This window comes from Henckelia pumila, chromosome 1 (genome assembly GCF_033568475.1).
Source record: "Henckelia pumila isolate YLH828 chromosome 1, ASM3356847v2, whole genome shotgun sequence".
In the NCBI taxonomy this organism is placed as follows: domain Eukaryota; kingdom Viridiplantae; phylum Streptophyta; class Magnoliopsida; order Lamiales; family Gesneriaceae; genus Henckelia; species Henckelia pumila.
Window position 1 is genome coordinate 91,024,556 of NC_133120.1, and position 19,360 is coordinate 91,043,915.

General features: G+C 31.2%; 2 protein-coding genes across 2 annotated transcripts; one reads left to right on the forward strand and one right to left on the reverse strand.

The window, feature by feature from the left end:
• The first annotated feature begins 5,118 nt into the window (after positions 1 to 5,118).
• Positions 5,119 to 8,689, forward strand: LOC140890564 (protein DETOXIFICATION 16-like). The gene is made up of 8 exons (XM_073298442.1): positions 5,119 to 5,597; positions 6,262 to 6,806; positions 7,004 to 7,090; positions 7,201 to 7,257; positions 7,460 to 7,698; positions 8,161 to 8,279; positions 8,359 to 8,445; positions 8,572 to 8,689. Exons 1-8 carry the CDS (start codon positions 5,358 to 5,360, stop codon positions 8,629 to 8,631), a joined length of 1,434 nt encoding a protein of 477 aa, XP_073154543.1. The 5' UTR covers positions 5,119 to 5,357; the 3' UTR covers positions 8,632 to 8,689.
• Positions 8,690 to 9,749: 1,060 nt separating this feature from the next.
• LOC140892231 (cyclin-dependent kinase D-3-like) lies at positions 9,750 to 13,850 on the reverse strand. The gene is made up of 8 exons (XM_073301051.1): positions 13,525 to 13,850; positions 12,984 to 13,282; positions 12,793 to 12,901; positions 12,132 to 12,257; positions 11,376 to 11,611; positions 11,000 to 11,314; positions 10,223 to 10,347; positions 9,750 to 10,119 (listed from the first exon to the last, which is right to left on the reverse strand). Exons 1-7 carry the CDS (start codon positions 13,633 to 13,635, stop codon positions 10,287 to 10,289), a joined length of 1,257 nt encoding a protein of 418 aa, XP_073157152.1. The 5' UTR covers positions 13,636 to 13,850; the 3' UTR covers positions 9,750 to 10,119; positions 10,223 to 10,286.
• Positions 13,851 to 19,360: the final 5,510 nt, after the last annotated feature.

The window sequence follows — 19,360 nt, forward strand, 5'->3', positions numbered from 1 at the left end:
CTCTATCAAATAATATTTTAGACAATACATACATATATATTACAATATACTAGTCGCATCCGCACACACAATGCGTGTGTTGTTAAAACATAAATATTTATTATTATTCTTGTTGTTATACTTTATTTCTAACATATTTAAATTTAAAATAAAACTGAAGGCACGAAAAATGGAGAATATGACGGACATATATGAAGTTCAAAATAGAAATAGAAATTTTTGTTCCTTTTGAAGGGTATTTTAGATATTTCGTATCTGGCTTCACCAAATCAATTTTAATTTGATTACTAAGTGGTGTTCTTCTTTAATAATAATATAGTAAGATATTTATTATCTATTACATATCTAAATATGTGAGTTGAATTGTGAATTTATTCATATGTTTTTTTGGATCTCATTAATGCCTTCAATTTATTAATGTGTTTTTTGTTTTATTATTATTATAATTATGATGATAATGTATTACGTGTATCTATTTTATCTATTATCTATCTATTTCTATTCAATATATGAACACGTGAGTTCATTTATAAATTTACTTGACTACTCTCTTTTCATTATTAAATAATTGATATGTTTTTCTCTTTCAATAATTTATTTACGTGACACTTCATTTAACAAATTTATTTAAAAAATATATCATGTAGTACTCTTTCAGATATAAAAAAAATACTACTAATATTCTCTTAATTTTTTTTACCATACTTTCTAATTTATTTTATTCGATTCTATAATTCACATATGAAAAGTACATGGATTACTAATAATGGGCATTGTTTGGTTTGATATATTATTAATCTATGTATAACTTATCTCAATTAATTACGCCTTATTTTCATCATATTATTTATCTATTTATTAATTAATAATTTTACATCAATTAAATCAAATAAATTATAATCCATCCATCAAATCAAATAATGTATTAACTATTTTTTCTTATTTATTTTTAATTTACATTTTATTACTTATCCATGTATTACTTATTTTATCACTCAAACCAAACGGATAGTATATGAATACTTAAAATAAAAAGTTGCATAATGTACTTTAATTTTTCTAATCTATCTAAAATCTAATTTATTTTAATTTTTATAATCTATCTAATATCTATTTTATTATTATTATTTAAATATAAGTAATAATTGTGAATTAAATTAAATATTTTTATTTTTTACACACTATTTTTCTATTATACACTTGCATATTTTTGCTACTATTTATTATTCTATTATTACATTACACATATAAATATGTGAATTCATTTGTGAATTTACTTGACTATTATTTTTTCATTATTAAATAATTAATGTGTTTTTCTCTTCCAATAATTTATTTATGTGAGTTCAATTGACTACCTTTTTTTCATTATTAAATAATCAATGTATTTTTATCTTTCAATAATTTATTTATGTGACTTCACATTTAACTAATTTATTTAAAAAACATATCATGCACTCATTTATTTAAAAATTATATAATGCATTCTTTTAAATATAAAAAAAACTATTAATATTCTCTTAAATTTTTTTACAGTACTTTCTAATTTATTTTATTCGATATTATAATTCACATATGAACAAGTACATGTAATACTAATAATAAGATAGTATATGAATATTTAAAATAAAAAGTTGTATAGTGTACTTTAATTTTTCTAATCTATCTAATATCTATTTTATTTTAATTTTTATAATCTATCTAATATCTATTTTCTTACTATTATAAACATATGAGTAACGATTGCAAATTAACTTAAGTATTTTTTTTATTTTTTTACACTATTTTTCTATTGTACGTACACTTTCATATTTTGCATCTACTATTTATTATTTTCTCTTTATCTTATTAGATATTTATTATTTGCTCTTTTTTTATTTGATTTAATTTTTCCTACAGATATATTTAATAATTTATTACACAGTATTATTTTTCCGTTAATATTACAATATAATCATAAGCCCGAACACTTTTTTTTTTTTTTTTACCAAAAACTATAGCTGGTGGTAATGGTGTAACTCAAATATTTTAAACCGCACAAGAAGTAATCTCTTTATTCTACTCGTGACAATTAGCTACAAATTATATGTTTAAATAAAATTATATGTCTTTTTCAGATCTTCTAATTTTATAATTTCTTTATTCTACTTGTAGTCATTAACCATAAATTATATGTTTAAATTATATATTTAAATAAAATATCAACTATATCATATTTATGTGTTTTGGTTCCCAATATCTAAATTGATAGACACAAACGATGCACAAATTAAATCTACTTCAACAATCTTACCTTTGACCACTGAAACTCCTAGCAAGCAACACACTATGATAATCAATATTGAAAATTTTGGAAAAGATTATTTTCTCATATGACAACTTATTCACACTTTACAAAAGATATTATATTTGTTTATGAAAAACAGTAGCACAAGAAATATTCTGAATTTGATCAAACGTTCTTTGCATGATATATGGATCAAAGACTTAAGATAAACCGTAAATGTTTGAGTCTTTTGAAGATGATTTATTCCAAAAATGATGACGACAATAAATTATTTTGTACGATCCAACGAATGAATTGTAATGAAAAAATAAATTGACTCGTAACTAAGAACATTATATAACAAATAGTACACATGAGATAAGCAAAGCAGTATACTGAATTTATTTTTTTATCTTTTATAATCAGTAAATATTTGTTAATGACTATTACTTCTCTTTTAAAATTCATCTGGCATATTCTGTTATTTTTCTTGCTCAAAATAAATATCTAAATTTGGCCCAACAGGGTTTGCCATACGTTTTTTTTTGTTAATAATTATGGTTGTAACGTGCAAAATAATTTGTTTCATTAATTGGCCCCCCTCATTGTGCAATTAATTAAGAATGGGTTAATGGGCCATAATACATGATAGACATTTGAAGGAGGAGTTGTTAAAGCTAAGCTATGATAAATGTATGGAATTTTCAACAGCTGTCAGCTCACAGCTGCACTAAATGAACACGATAATCTTTGTCTCAATCATTAATTACTACATTCAATTTATTTACAGTGAAAAGTTAGTCTCGAAATGTCGAACACGTTATAAGACATCGTTTAATATGAAAGATGTCATTAATTATCGTACATTTTTGTTTCATTTAATTTTGTATTTAAGTTCTATGAATGATTAAAGTTATATATCATATGTTATCCATATCATAATATTTTTATTTTGGCATCTCTACTCTATCTATTTTATTTTTCAAGAAGAGGTTAATTTAATTGATTTATTCAACAGGGTATATCTCGAAGGAATTTTTTTTTAAAAAAAATTCAAAATATTTTTTTTTTTTGTTAAAATCGGTAATTAAAAAACATTCCAATCGTTTTAAAAGAAGTCAAGTAGAAACACTAGACCCTAATTTAGTTCCACAAATCCAAATTTTATATTCTAATTTTATAAAATATAAGAGTTCTATGCTACATAAAGTCATAAACATTAAAAAATGATTCAAATCGGATTAAGAAAAACATAGAAAATTGTTTCGACATTCCTTGTCGTTTTTCTTTCTTTGGTTTTCGAAATATTCGATTAGATTATTTTCGAAAATTCGATTATATTATTTTGATTTATAAGTACAAATCCGTTTTGCTTATGTGAGTATATGGTAAACGAAATTAATAAAAAAAAAAAAAAAAGAAAAGGAAATGACTGTATGGGCCAAACTATTGGGCTCAGCCCATGTATGTAAGTCCCGTACATTTGGGCCAGCCCAATATGGTGCAAATGGACGTTTGTCCAATTACCCTACAAAGTACAAAGTTTTGCAGGTAGTGCAATTGTCCGAATTCATCATGCCTGAAATCAATCCAACTATGCAGAAATTGATTCTGAAAAAAATTTCAGTGCAAAAAACCAATATTTTCAATTATCACATTTATTTTCAGTTCATGAACTTATATTTTTCAAACTTCAGATGTTATAGAGTCAGTTTAGATGTTGAAGTTGAACTTTAAAAAAAAGCTTAAATAAGTTCAGTTTTTTAAAATGGTTTTATTAAAAAAAAAACAAAAATTATTTTGATATTTGAATAAATATTTAAAAGTACTTTTATTTTTATTTTAAATGTATTTAGAAGTAAAACATCAAAAACCGGAAATTATAGTTTTTAAGCTTTTGTAACCAAATGCAATAATTAATTTTAAAAAAAAATGATTTTATCCTTTGGCTTTTCTAACCAAAGAGACTCATAAATATTATTTAATATATATCATATTAAATGAGATTTTTTATATGACATGACCGTAGTCGCTATTAGAGCCGTCAATTTGGGTTAAGTCCGTTGGGTTGGCCCAGTCCGCCACACAATTTAAATGGGTTGGGTTGAAATTTTTTCAACCCAACAAAATGTGGGCCTAGATGGGCCAACCCGCCTAGGCCCGCGACCCGCGCGGGTTGGCCCGCGTGTCTTGAAAATTAATAATTTATTTTTATTTTTATTGTTATATATGTATTTTTTAATAAAAGTTGTGATTTTTTTTTGTATTAATTAATTTATATAAAATTTACACACATGAAATCAATAATTAAAATTTTATTAATATGTTTCTATTAATATTTATTTATGAAATTATATTTATAATTAATTATAATATTTTTTATTTATTTTTATTTGTCGTGATCCAACCCGCGGGCCGGCCCGCCTAACCCGCAACCCACATTGGGTTGGGTTGGGTTGAGGATTTCCAGCCCGCCATCGACCCGCCAAAAGGTGGGTTTTTGGTGGGCCTGCCCGTCCCGCCATGGGTTGGCCCGTTTGACAGCTCTAGTCGTTATCTTTCGGTGCACACTGCAGAAACTCTAAACTAATGCAGAAGTGAGATTTTTTGTGTTATATGTGGTGTTTCAACCTATTTTTAATATTTTATCAAAAAAAAACCTATTTTTAATATTGTTCATCTCAACTCAAGTTGCAATATGAGTTATAATTAATTTTTATAATTATAATATTATCATTGTTTTAACATAAATCAAATTAATATACAAAAAATTTGTATAAACACGTGAGCTCATATATATATGCATGATTGAGCATATGCCAGTTCCACAAGAAGACAAACACGATGACGAATTTATTGAGAACAAAATCATTTTGCTGTTCAGATTTCCATTAATTTGATTGCTCGTCTCCCATCCAACAACGCCGCCTCATAGTGACCAAGCATTCAACCGTGGTGATCAAGGCATTTTTCACATACATGCAGATTGCAAATTCTAGAAGAATGACCATTTACACGCTAATTCAAGCTACATCAATTAAGTTATTTGCTTGATCGTGATCGATTTCAAGTGAATCATCCAAACAAGCACATGGAGTGCACAGATTATGAAACCATAGCTTTGCTTGCGAAAATCCCAGATCGAGAAAATGGTTGTTGGAACGAAGTGAAGAAGCAGCTGTGGTTGGCGGGTCCTCTGGTTTTGGTCAGTTTGTTGCAGTTTTGTTTGCAGCTCATCTCTTTGATGTTCGTGGGTCACTTGGGGGAGTTAGCTCTTTCCGGCGCTTCAATGGCCACTTCTTTTTCCTCCGTCACCGGCTTCACCTTGTTGGTAAGCTCTTTATTTCAATCCCTTCGCCATTTGCAGAGGAGAGGTCCCAAGATTGATAATCTAGTTAAGCAAGATGAGAAGCGGCAGGGGTTAATTATGAATTAACTTGAAAATATACATTTACTAGGTGAAAGTTGGAGAAATCTGTAGCATGTTTTGGCTTCATACATTGATGTAAGCATTGGGTATTTAAACAAAATCTTTGAATGGTGGTGGCTAGCTTGAAGAACTAGAAAATCCCCCTTATGAATGGTATCTATCTTTCGCATCTGCGATAACTTTACACTAGTTTTGGTTCGTGGGAACGCCCTTGTTATGGAAGTATTCGTATTTAGTAGCTTAATAATCGTGGGTTGATTATAATTCTGAAAATGCTGCGTTCATTAGTTAGCATTTGGTATATCACGAAGATTTGTAGCTTTTGTATGTATAGTCAAGATTATATTCGATAGTGAGTGGTGAACTATATCCATTTGGCTTGTGTCTGATAAATACAACGGACACCTATTGTTTCCACTTTGTTCAAATGAAAAACAAACAAGCTCTTAGAGAAATGATTTTGTTTCTTGACTTGAAAAACAGGGATAACAAATCTATATTGTTAGCAGATCGTAATTCCTGAATATTCTCTTATTATACTTGACTCTTTTTGGTGGCCAACTAGATGGGCTTGGCTAGTGCATTAGACACGCTTTGCGGCCAATCTTATGGAGCAAAGCAGTATCATATGCTCGGCATCCACGTGCAAAGAGCCATGCTTGTTCTTCTACTATTGTGCATACCTCTCGCTGTCATCTGGGCAAACACAACTTCAATTTTAACAGCTTTAGGCCAAAATCCAAATATATCAAAGGAGGCCGGAAGTTATGCTCGTTTCATGATTCCCAGCATCTTTGGGTATGGCCTTCTTCAATGTCAAGTCAAATTCCTTCAAACGCAAAACAATGTATTCCCCATGATGATAAGCTCGGGAATCACCACTGCTTTTCATATCCCTTTGTGTTGGGCTCTTGTTTATAAGTCGGGGCTTGGTGCTCGAGGAGCTGCGGTGGCAAATTCGGTGTCTTACTGGATGAATGTTTTGTTGTTGTCGCTTTTCATCAAGTTTTCTTCTTCATGTGTGAAGACTTGGAAAGGATTTTCAAAAGAAGCCTTACATGATGTCCTTATTTTTGTTAGACTTGCCATTCCTTCAGCGATCATGGTTTGGTAAGTGCCTTCTTCTTTCCAAGTTAGATATAACTCAAATATGTACAATAATAGCCTAAGCCACATGTTTGGATAGGTGGCACGTAGGAAGTAATGGATGTTAATTATTCATTTCGTGTATGAAGTGTACGCAGCATTAATATTATGTCAAATAGAATACTTCGTGTAGGTGAAGATTTATTCTGCAATTTTAACAGCTTGGAAGCATGGTCTTTTGAAATGATGGTTCTACTTTCTGGTCTACTTCCAAATCCTGAGTTAGAAACATCGGTGCTTTCAATCTGGTTTGAACCTTTTCCCCCTCTCTGCATATTTACTCAATAAATCTTTGATTTAATTCTTTGTGTTGAAAATTACTTATGATGCTATCTGAATCAACATATTCCGTCTCCAGCCTTAACACAGCTGCAACCGTTTGGATGATCCCTTTCGGACTCAGTTGTGCAGTCAGGTCAGTCATGCAACAAATATTCTTCTCCAATAATATTAACCATAAACAGATGGAAAAGGAAGAAGCTTATAACTTATGAATGCTTAAATTTTGGATTACTTTATCATCTTAAGTGACAACTGCCCTTGCTTGTACCCACTTGATCCATTCATCTAGTTAGACAATCTACACAAGATGATAATTGCTGTATTTTATAATGTAGCACACGAGTCTCAAATGAACTTGGGGCTGGGCATCCACGTATCGCACGGTTAGCAGTTGGCGTAGTCCTAGTGATGGCTATCGGCGAGGGCACCTTAGTAGGCTTGATTTTGATACTGATACGAAATGTGTGGGGATATGCTTACAGCAACGAAACAGAAGTTGTGAGATACGTTAGAATCATGATGCCAATTCTTGCAGCATCCAACTTCGTGGATGGGCTTCAGTGTGTTCTTTCAGGTATACGCTTCTAAATAGACCAAGATCTTAAACTTCTCTAGCAGATGAATGATTTTTCTTTTGGTTTTTCTATGACACCACTTGTTACATTGTCCAAATGAAGATGATGATGATGATATACATTATATAAACGTCAATTTCTCTTATTGTCGACATATTGGTAAAAAAAACTAATGTTTGTTGATTGCAAATTTTGAAACATTTGATTTGCATCATTATTCATTGCTAACCATAGTTTCCATTACACTGACCCAGAGTTGGTATCAAACTAAGTCCACAGATTTCTAAAGAGTTCTTAGAGTAAATGATGAAGCAGGTGATTGCTAGTATATCACTATAATTGAAACACTGTGTTTGATTTTCCAAGGCCAAAATTACTTGAGATGTGCTATTATTATCAATTATAGCTTTTGGTAGATGAGGCACGAGTAAGTGATTGGTATTGCTAATTTTTATGCATAGGAGCGGTTAGAGGATGCGGATGGCAAAAGATTGGAGCGTATATCAATCTTGGATCATACTATCTTCTAGGTGTTCCGTTGGCTATATTGTTGGCCTTTGTTTCACACATTGGAGGAAAGGTAAATTTTTAATGATACTCGACCTTTTTTCCACATTTATTTCTTCGCAGACGATTTGATATGTTTCCACAACTTGTAGGGTCTATGGTTGGGGATTTTATGCGCTTTACTGGTGCAAGTTGCATCTCTTCTTGCTATTGTATCGCGCACAAATTGGGAACTCGAAGTAAACATCTCTTCTCACCTTAATGTGATTCACAGTTCAAGTCCTTGATACTCTAGAGATATCCATTTTTCTTGATACCTACCATAAAATTAATTTTGATCTGGAAAATTATACTGTCTTGTTTAGGCAAAGAAGGCCGAAGATAGAGTCTTCGACTCCACGGTTCCTGTGGACATGTTGTCATGAAGATATGATTTGCAACTTGCTGAAAGGAATCCAGAATAGAGTTTGAATGTTTCATATTTTAACAAATTTTGGGTAGAAAGTTTGAATATTTTCTCATTCAAAGCGAACATTAGCTGTCTCACTTGACTCCTTTCCGCCATGGCTAGATTAGGCCCAGAAAATCCTATAATTATATCCATGCAAAAAATGCAGTCTATGTACGCAAATTATTATGATATTTATTGATTAAATAGTATTTGTACGAAACAAATTAATTGTTGCATGAGTATTAATTTAGTACGAAATTCATAGAAATGTTTTACTTGATTACATCTTTTTAGTTAAAATACTACTTTTATCACAAATACTTCATATTTAAATATATCAGTATCCATTTAATTGAGTTGTGCAGGTACTCGTTGGCAAAAATATGTAAAAATGAGACCTACATTTATTTACTTGTAAACCTATGCTTGACGTCTGTGTTATGGTTAATGGTGAATATAACAATTGTGAATAATGAAATTTAATGCATTGATGAAGCAACTGGAATATTAATTGTTTGGATAAAGAAATATTCACAAGCTCATTTGTATGGTTAAAAGCTACAAAAAACTTCTTGATTTTTTTTTTAGAATTATAAAAAATTTCATGATTTCATGATTTTTTTATTCACAAGCTCAAGTCATTTGAGTCCAATATTAAGTTAGCAGCGACAAATAAAACATAAAAACAATTAATTCATTCTGTTCTCAAACAAAACTGAATTCTAAGCATCATATATTAAGTTGTGCAGGTACTCGTTGGCAAGAACGAACCAAGAAATTTCAGTTTTAATGAAGGCACAAATAAACTAAAATAGACAGAAGATTTTTAAGAAAATTACACAAGAAATATATATTTTTTAATAGGAGACAGAGAGGCCAAAATGGTGACGGATCTTGCGTTTTATAACAATCATAAAATTGAGACCAACTTTAAAATGAAGAGTCACTATGGCCATCAATTCAACCATAAGACCCTCGAATACAAAGTAAAGTATTATTTCACCGATGAATTGGCACTGACGTGATATTCTTAAATTATGAACTGGTAAAATCACTTAATATTAATCACCACCAAAACGGCCACATTACAATCCATACATAAAACTTGGATAGGGCAATTAACATAACATTCTTGAAAATAAATGGATAGTGGATACAACGTCAAATCTTGATGCACATTTCTGCGAAAAAAATTCCCTAAAAGAAAAAGGTTGCCGCAAACAATATTGGATCTCCTTTTACAACTCAAAACACGAGTACATAACCTTCCAAATTGAATACCCAAAATTCACGTTTCAAATCATGTGTACATTGTCAAATAACAGAGTAAAAGAAATTATAGCTCTTCCTGCTATATGATACACATTCTGAGTTCATGACAGACGCCTCATTCAATTGTATTCATTCTGAATCAAATAGCTGACCTTGTTCTTCACAACACAAGTTTTGTTGCTATGATATACTGGTAATAAAAAAAGAAGAACCAACAATTTAACAGTGAAAACAGAGAATCAAAATACAAAATGAAGCTAAAAGAAGGATTATGCTGGAGAGCCATCACAAACCTCTGGTAGTAGACAGGATTGATTTGTACACAAAAGCTTAAAATGCCAGATAGTTGTCCACAAATTATTCTTCAGGAATTTGAAATTCAAGATCAAGTTTCCTCTTCAAATGAGATCTGTCAGAACTGAAATAAGACCCAAAGGGGTTCAGAAAATTAGAAAATTAGGACCACGGGAGACTCTGGTAATGAACCATAACGAAAATAAAAAGGGGACCAAAAAACTCATACAAAAAGTTTTGAAAACTGAAGTTTTTTCTATAAAGTTATCTTTCTGTAAGTTTAAGGATATAAGAGCCCTTTAATCAACCTCGGAAAATTGGAAGGCCGTAGGTAAACCGTAAATTTAAGAAGAATCCATTCCTAATAATATTTTTTGTGATTTCTTTATAGAGGGTTACATGCTCCAAGGCACCCCTGTTTTAAAAAAAACAAGATATTGACTCAGTATTCTCCCTAACATTTTAGCCTGATAGAATTTAGGTCCTTGCCACCGTTTCATTGCATAAAAAATCAAATAGCATACTCTAATTGCGAGTTAGATAATTCCAATAATTTCCCTCCAAATAAATAATAAACATAAAGGGGTGTCGATGGGAAGATTTTTCTCTAGTTAAGAATATTTCTCTTTAAGAAGCATCAGAAGGATGAGAAATTAGCTGATGCAATTCTACCATGCTAGTTTATTCAAGAGATAAAGTATGGCCAACGGTTCACAAGTGCAAGCTGGTATGTTCAGAAATCCAAGGTTACCGAATGCCAACAGGATGATAGATACCTGTTAATAGTCGGTCTATTAGGTGGCTTCATTCCAAAAACTGAAAAATCTAGAGATGTTGGAGCCTGTCCACTCCTCTCTCCAGCTGTTGGTCTTATCTCATTGCCACGAACATCCATTTTATCCATGTGGTGAGCATTTAGATCAAATCCCTCCCGCTGAGGCATCACTCTTCTTACCTTTCTTGGAGGAGACAATACAGTTGGACCCTCTTGGGGATTGAAGTCTGAAACCTTAGCATTGACGGACTCCCTCTTTGGTGGAGGCCTTGGCAGCAAAGCAGGTTCGGTAGGTGGAGGAATGGAAGAAAAATACCTATAGAAAAGAAAATCAATCCCATGTTGCAACGTAACCATAAAAACATTAATTTACATACCGATGTTCCAGGGCATGTTGTGCCGAAATTCTTGATTTTGGATCATATGCAAACATCTTAGATAAAAGGTCCAAGGCATCATCACTAGCCATGGGAAATAATGTGCGCAATGGTTGCCCAGGAACGTATTGATACTCCACGTAATCAGGAAGATATACCATATCTTGCCATTGAGATGGCTTTGGTGTCCCGAAAGCGGCAAAGATCTTTCCCAGTTGATCAATATCACTATTACCCTACATCAACTCATTTTAACCCATAATTAACCACTAAAACAAGTAAATGTGCAAAACGAACAGCATATCTGCAAACTATGAGCATGAGAATGTTTCCCAGCAAACAAATCACAGTTAGCATAAAAGAATAAAGGAGGTGAACAGCTTTTGTTAACACTAGGTAATATCATGCACAGCTGAGTTGCATCAGTGATCATGCAGTCCCAACACAAAATTGCAACATCACATTCTCAAAAGATCTCCATCGAAGACAAACTTTTGCACCATTATGATTAACAGCCCACAAGCTAAAAAGATGCAAAATCAGATCTTCAGTCACTCAAATATAATAAATGATCTGCATGTCTACCTCATTTGTAAATTCCTATATATCAAAGGTTTGTTTTAACAGGGTCGAATAACAAGGGTAATCAGTAACACTCAAAACTCACATTCATAACAGAAGTCCTCGAAGAAAATATAGCAGCAACAGTGGTTAACAGTTTAGTTGATAAATAACCACAAGGATAGCAAGAGTCACCTGCAGAAATGGTCGACGTAAGAGTAGTTCAGCAAAAATACAAGCTGCAGCCCATACATCTACCCCTGGACCATATTGCTTAGCACCAAACAACAGTTCAGGTGCTCTGTACCATCTAGCAAAAACCTATGATTGCACAGAATTCAAAAGGTTTAGTAGACTGTTGATTTTTAAAAAAAAATGCAAGGAACGCAGATTCCTGAAAATAAAAAACAATTGTTCATGAATTTGCGCAATAAGTTCCACATCAAGCTTAATTTGTAATAATTTAGTCATCATTACTTAATTAACATTAACACGAACAACTCTAAAAAAAACATTAACACTAACAGCCACAAGATAAACGTAACGAGTTGCTGAAAATGGAGTTTCATCAGAATGACCCCAAAGACCAGAAAATTTGTATCAAACCCAGAAATAAGCGAATTCTTTTACTTTTCTTTTCTTTTTTTTTTGGAGACCGAAATAACTGCATTCTGCATTAAACAAAAGGCTGTAAACTTTCACTAAATGCCAACAGACAATAATATTTCAAAAAATTGTACCAGTTCAATAAACAGGCTTCATTACATGGATTTCCGCACATGTCATTTTCGGTTAATCTAAAATGTGTTGCACATAACTTCCTGTCTCAGGGTGAATCGGTCGGACATGGGTATACCTGATGAGTGAACCTCCTATCAGGGCTCCCAAATAAACGAGCCAGACCAAAATCAGCAAGTTTAAGCTGCCCACGGGATCCTATTAGCAAGTTGTTTGGTTTCATATCCCTGCTCAAGTTAATAGAGGAAGCTCAAAAAGATCCTGAGCAAGTTGAAAATTCGAAAATAAATGCCTGGAACAACAAAGCACCTATGCAGGACCCATTTCCTATGGCAAAACGTAAGTCCCTTCAAGGTCATCTGAATGTATGACTTTATATCAGCTGGGGAAAGAACTATATTTCTATCCCGGATAACTGCTTCTAAATCAGTCTCCATGAACTCAAACACGAGATGCAAGTTCCCCTTATGTGGGAAGGTATCAATTAACTCGATAATATTTTCATCCTTAAGCTCCTTGAGCAATTTAATCTCTCTTAAAGCCGTAAAATTCACCCCCTCCTTCTGCTTCCCCAGCCGAATCTTCTTAATAGCAACTGTCTGTCCTGTCTGCACAAGGCAATAACTTCAATCAATTTGCTGCGTCTCATTTGAGCTAATCTATCCACTTGATGTATTCAGTAGAATGTACTTTAGATATAACGAATCAAATCTATTTTTCCCAACCAACACATGACAATTGAGCATTCAACAAGGTACTCCAAAACTAACCAAAGTATAGCTAAAACCCTAGAGTCATACTGTGCATAACTTTAAAAAAGGGACAGCACAAAAGAGAATGGATTCCATACCTTGGTATCGATGGCCTTGAAAACGACACCGTATGTACCTTCACCGAGGACCTCCCGCTTCAGGTAACGATCGGCTACTTTCTTGCTCAGTAATTGCTCCACTTCTGCCATTTTCCCTCCGAATCTCTCGTTTCAGGCGACGCTCCGGCTCCAATTATGCCAAAATCTTGATGGGTCTAGGAAATTTCACCTGAATTCCAAGATTCTGTAAACTCATGGTTCTAGTGGAGATTGTTTAGGACAACTGATCTCTTCATTTTTCCGCAGCCACCTCCGATGGCCAGAGGAGGAAGATTATTTATTAACGAAGTAATAATGAAAATGCGACTCCTTTTCTTTTAAGGTCCATAAATTATTCTGAAAATTCTTTAATTTTAAAAATGACTACAAAAAATTTAACTTTATGAATAATATAATATAATAATTATTTTATGCAACCCTAAATAAAATTGCGGATTTCGGCCCACGGTCGGAAATAGCTGGTCCAATAAAACGTTAACAATCGCGACAGACGTTGTTTAGCCCATTTCAGATTTGGGCCTAGTTTCCAAATTGAACTTGTTTAATAAACCCCGATGATCGACCCATGAATAATTTATTTATTGAATTTTGCTAATCTGAAAGATGGAGATGAACAAATAAATAAGTATCATAAAATTAAAGCGACAAAATCAGATTCGGTTAATTTAAATTAATTGATGACTTATCGATTATAACCACTAACCAGTAAGTATTACGTTAATAGATAGCTACTAGAGTATAAATTTCATGACAAAAACTTTTATAAGACGGTCTCAAAAGTTATTTTTTTTGAGATGAGACTCTTATATGAGTTATCCATTAAAAATTATTATATTTTATGCCAAAAATATTACTCATTATTATAAATATGAATATTATTGACCCATCTCACGAATGAGATCGTCTCACAGGAGTGTTACTCAAATTTCATATAGTTTACAAATTACAATAATGATTGAGAAAATATCACAAAAACGAGGATAATATTATAAAGTGAATAAAAAATCTGAAAAAAAATAATCTCACAAATATATATAAAAAAAATTGTGAGACAACAAGAAAAATACAATTTCTTTCTTATATATATTTCTTTTTTATATATAAAAAAAAGTTAATAACTAATAGACAAAAACTCCTATGAGACGGTCTCAAGGGTTATTTTTATGAGACGGGTCTCTTGTATGGGTTATCCATTAAAAAGTATTACAATTTATGTCAAAAGTATTACTAATTATTATAAATATGGGTAGAGTTAACCCATCTCACAAACAAAACCGTCTCACAAAAGTGTTACTCTAACTAATATATGGTTTACCGGGCCAAGCAAACGTGAAACTGTATTATTACCATAAAGTGAATTCAAACGTTCATTCAAAGATAGTACTCCATATTATACAGTGGTATTTATTATTCACAACTATTCCCTGCAAGTCAAATTAAATCGACATCTGAAATTTTTTCCTTTTCTTGGGGCCATCATCATCATGTATTTTTATGACAAACGCATGTGATTTTCTAGCAAAAGGGAATCTAATCAGACAATCACTACCCATTCTCGTCTCCCCATGACATTTACGGTGTTTAGTTATACACTCGATTACACTTTATTTTTTAAATTATAAAATTATTTCAATAAATATGTTTTATTGTATAAATATTTTTAAATTTTCAGATGTAACGTACGTATAGTCGTATCGTATGTGTCAACTTCATCGTAGATATAACGTAAACTTGATATTTAACTGTTTTTCGTGAAGTATTAATGGAGACAATGGGTATATCAATTTTGACATGGGAATAAAAGTTTTAACAAACTATCATTTTTTTTCCAAAAAAATATATAATAAAAATAGTTAGGGTTTGATTGAATATTATTACGAAAGATTTATGACTCAAATTAAATAAATATTTATCACTCTTCTCCCTAGGGTTTGCCTTGCCCAAAGGGTATTAGCTAGCTAGCTACGCTGTCTATAAATTTATATTACATGTTTCTTGGAATCTTTCATCTCCAGAAGCCAATGGCTTTTGTGTATCACAAGTCACATGGGGGAGTTCTATATATCTCTTGCTTTCATTTCCAATATCACTTAGATCTGGAAGATCTTTGTATCCATGCTAGAGATTTAGAACTTTTGCTTCGAACCCTTGATTTTTTTTTCCCCATCTGTTTCCAAGATTCCATGTGCAGTTTTCTTGGAAGATTTAGAGTAAGAGCGTGGAGCTCCTTGAAGTCCAAAAGAGGATATTAGTGGGAAGATTAAGCTGCTGATCTATGGATCCCTCAGCCCCATCCAATATTTCTTGATTTTCATTGGATGGATTTGTGGTTTGCATATATCAGGAGCTTGAAATTAGCCCATTTACTTGCACCTTCTTTGGATTGAAGGGAGCTCTACACTTTTGCCTTGTTTTAGTCAACCATTAATCTTCTGTCATGTTCAAATTTAAAGGGTAAGTTTGTTTTTTTTTTTTTTTTGTGTATTATCAGCAAAAAGATTAATTTCTATTGCCGCAGTTGTGTGCTTAAACTTCAACCTCCAACTGTATTCTCTGCATGGAAACTCCAGTGAATCTACTTGTAGATTTACTTTGCCATTTTTGGTTTCTGGAGCAAGTCATTGATGCTGGTAAACGATCTTTAATTAACCCATTTTGGAGGTATATTATATATATATAGTATTTACTGGTTAAATTATTGTTTCTCTCTTGGTTTTTTTGTTCTTATTTTTTCAGGGATTTACTTTGGATATAATCATGCTGCAATGGATTAGAGGACGAAATTTTTTTATTTATTTACTACTCTTTATATGAGCGTGTAAATTCTTCGCTTTTGTATGTAATTATGTTGTTGATTTCAGTTCATATTATAAAGATTGACATATGTCTACCAATACTTTTCATAAATAACATTGATAAGAAATAATAAACTGTATAATGGAGGAATTTAATATAATTTCAATCAATTTATAATAAATAATAACATATATATACTGTGCAAATGACGACTTTGACGATTTAAAACATGTCCCATTCGCAACACGACTTACCTTTTAATTATTTGGGGAAATGTATCTTCATTTGTTTGATGAGTTATTATTATTTTATTTATTTTATTATAATTATTGTGTTTGGAATTCTGCCTCTGCATTTTTTTTTATAAAAAAAGTCAGATACGTTTTGTCTTTGTTTTCATATGACCAGTCACAACATGTCAGAATAATTTTAATTTTTTTTTGTTTTCATGGATAGAGACCTCCAAAAAATAAAAAAGATAGAAAGAAAGAACGCGAGACATGAAATGCAAATACAATTTATTACATTATTATATTTGTCGACGTATTAAATGTTAGAACAATATAGTTAATGAAAAAATAATATAAAAGTTAGAGCAATCACATGTTAATTTGGGGCTACACAAAACTTTTCAAATTACTAGATTTTTTGCAGCGGTCTAGATAATAATTTTAATTTTAATTTGGTTAACAAAAAAATTATTATGGCATCTAATTGGTGCAAAAGTAGAGTATATTTACGTTTCGAAGATTTTCGCCAAAAGAATTTATTTTCTAACCAAATCCTCATTCTCGTTTAAATGGATCGATAATATTTCACGAATTATAGTATCTCAAAATTGAGGTATATGTCATTCAGTTCATCACCTAGATGTTTATATATTTTCTTGTCTATATATTTTATTTTTTGATTTATTTCAAACATATGTAGCCAAATGTCTATATTTTGTAGCATGCATTCCGTTCTTTGTTTGCTAATATAAATATATTTAGGTAGTGTTTGGGAGAGCTTCTAGGAAGCACTTCTCAATTTTTCGTTAATAAAATTTTACAAAATTTTAAATTTTTGTTAACGAAAAAACTAAGAAGCCTTTTTAAGGATTTTTTAAAATTAAGACTGTCAAAATAAAAAATAAATAAATAAAATTTCTTATAATTGAATTTAATGTATTTAGGTCGTTTGATACGTTTATTAGTAATCTCGATATAATTTATCTTGTCCAATCTCGCGTTTTTTTCGTCATATTATTTATCCATCTATTAATTGTTTATTTTACATCAATCAAATCATTAATTATTTATCTCACATTAATCAATTAATTGAATATAAATTATTATATTATCCCTTATGAATAATATTATTTATATTTTATTTATTATTAAAAAAACAAAATGATAATTTATCATTTTTATGTAAAATTTAATCAATCAAATCAAATAAACTATAATATATCAATCAAATCAAATATTATATTAACTATCATTTCTTGTTTATTTTTTATTACATAACATTACTTATCCATATACTATTTATCTCATCACCTGAATCAAATGGTATCGACATATGAAGTCTTTCTCATGTTAGCGGTTTAAAGACTCTTGGATTGTACATTTTAGGTATAATAATAATAATAATAATAATAATAATAATAATAATAATAATAATAATAATTTGAAATAGTATTAAAAAAACAAATAATATTTGTAAAGAAACCAACGACTATTTAATGACGTTTGGCAAACCCTAAAAGAGCAACAACATTTTCAACGATAGGTTTCCATAGGGTTCTAATATTATGGCTACTCTACTCTCAGATCCCATCATTTTCTTGCTCATTTTAATTTTTAGAGCCCAAGTTTTTGCATTTTCCACTACCTACCCTCTTTTGCTACCTACCTCAAAAAGTAAACATTTAATTAATTGGTTATTTTGTTTCATACTCAACAGTTTGTGAAAGTGTAATTTTTCATTGGTGAATATTCCAAATCTACTCGTGCTATATTTTGATTTTTAGATTACGATTGTACGGCAACATAGTTTACAACGAACATTAGAGGAAGGAAATAAATAAAATAAAAAAGTTTCATAAAAATGAAAAAATAAATATATCGCATAAGTTTTTATCTTGTGAGACAGTTTCACGGATCGTAATCTATGAAACGGTTAAATCCTAACACATATTTATAATAAAAAATATATTTTTTGACATCAAATGATAACAAATTGATCAACGGATTGTTTTATATGAATTTTGATGAAATCTACGTTTTTTTTTGCCAACGAAAAGTCTGGTATTTATCTAATCTAATGGGTAAATATGTTCACAAAAGCATATGTGAGTTGGTAAAGTTTGATGTGTCGTGAGAACGTTGCGGGTTCGATTCTCGTGTGGAGCATATTTCTGCTGAAATATTGTGGGGTATGCTCTGGAGATTGGTCATGTTGCTTTCTCCCTCAAATCTCTGCCGCTCGTGCACATCCCTCGATTTAACCCATGCATGGTCCAGCGGCACATCCCTCGATTTAACTCATGCATGGTCCAATAGACATCTGACTCGTGTGAAATGAGTTCCTTCGGAATCAATTTTTTTTTTTTAAATCTAACGGGTAAATGTCTTTTATTGCCTTTTCAAGTTCATAATGGCACTATTCCCCAAACAAAGACTTTTGGTCCCTTCGTTTAATAAATGATGCGTAGCACCGTAGCACGTTACTCGTTTCGTCTAACATCCAGCCATTAATTAATTAAAGAGGTGTTTGGTAGGAATGACATTAATATTTTAGCCATTGATTGATTAATATTACATAATTTTCCCCGGACTTCATTTATATAGCAGAGGGTGGTGAGCCATGAGCGTAATTCTGAATATCCAATTTTAATTTTCAAAAATATCCTTTTTTTTTATTTTAAAAAGACGATCCAACATAGCCGACACAGGCAAATGAGTCAATAGGGCCTCTTATCTTCTGCAATGGTGAATAAGCCTCTTAAGAATCTCTGAAATTAATAATCTATCTA

What these genes read in the sequence shown, in the direction of transcription:
- LOC140890564 (XM_073298442.1), top strand. Translation starts at nt 5,358, where the DNA reads ATGGAGTGCACAGATTATGAAACCATAGCTTTGCTTGCGAAAATCCCA. An exon ending in CCTTCAGCGATCATGGTTTG is followed by an intron (nt 6,807 to 7,003) that starts GTAAGTGCCTTC and finishes CAATTTTAACAG; the next exon opens with CTTGGAAGCATGGTCTTTTG. An exon ending in TTTCACACATTGGAGGAAAG is followed by an intron (nt 8,280 to 8,358) that starts GTAAATTTTTAA and finishes CACAACTTGTAG; the next exon opens with GGTCTATGGTTGGGGATTTT.
- LOC140892231 (XM_073301051.1), bottom strand. Translation starts at nt 13,635, where the DNA reads ATGGCAGAAGTGGAGCAATTACTGAGCAAGAAAGTAGCCGATCGTTAC. An exon ending in AGGAAATGGGTCCTGCATAG is followed by an intron (nt 12,902 to 12,983) that starts GTGCTTTGTTGT and finishes TAACTTGAGCAG; the next exon opens with GGATATGAAACCAAACAACT. An exon ending in AATAGACCGACTATTAACAG is followed by an intron (nt 10,348 to 10,999) that starts GTATCTATCATC and finishes GTCTTATTTCAG; the next exon opens with TTCTGACAGATCTCATTTGA.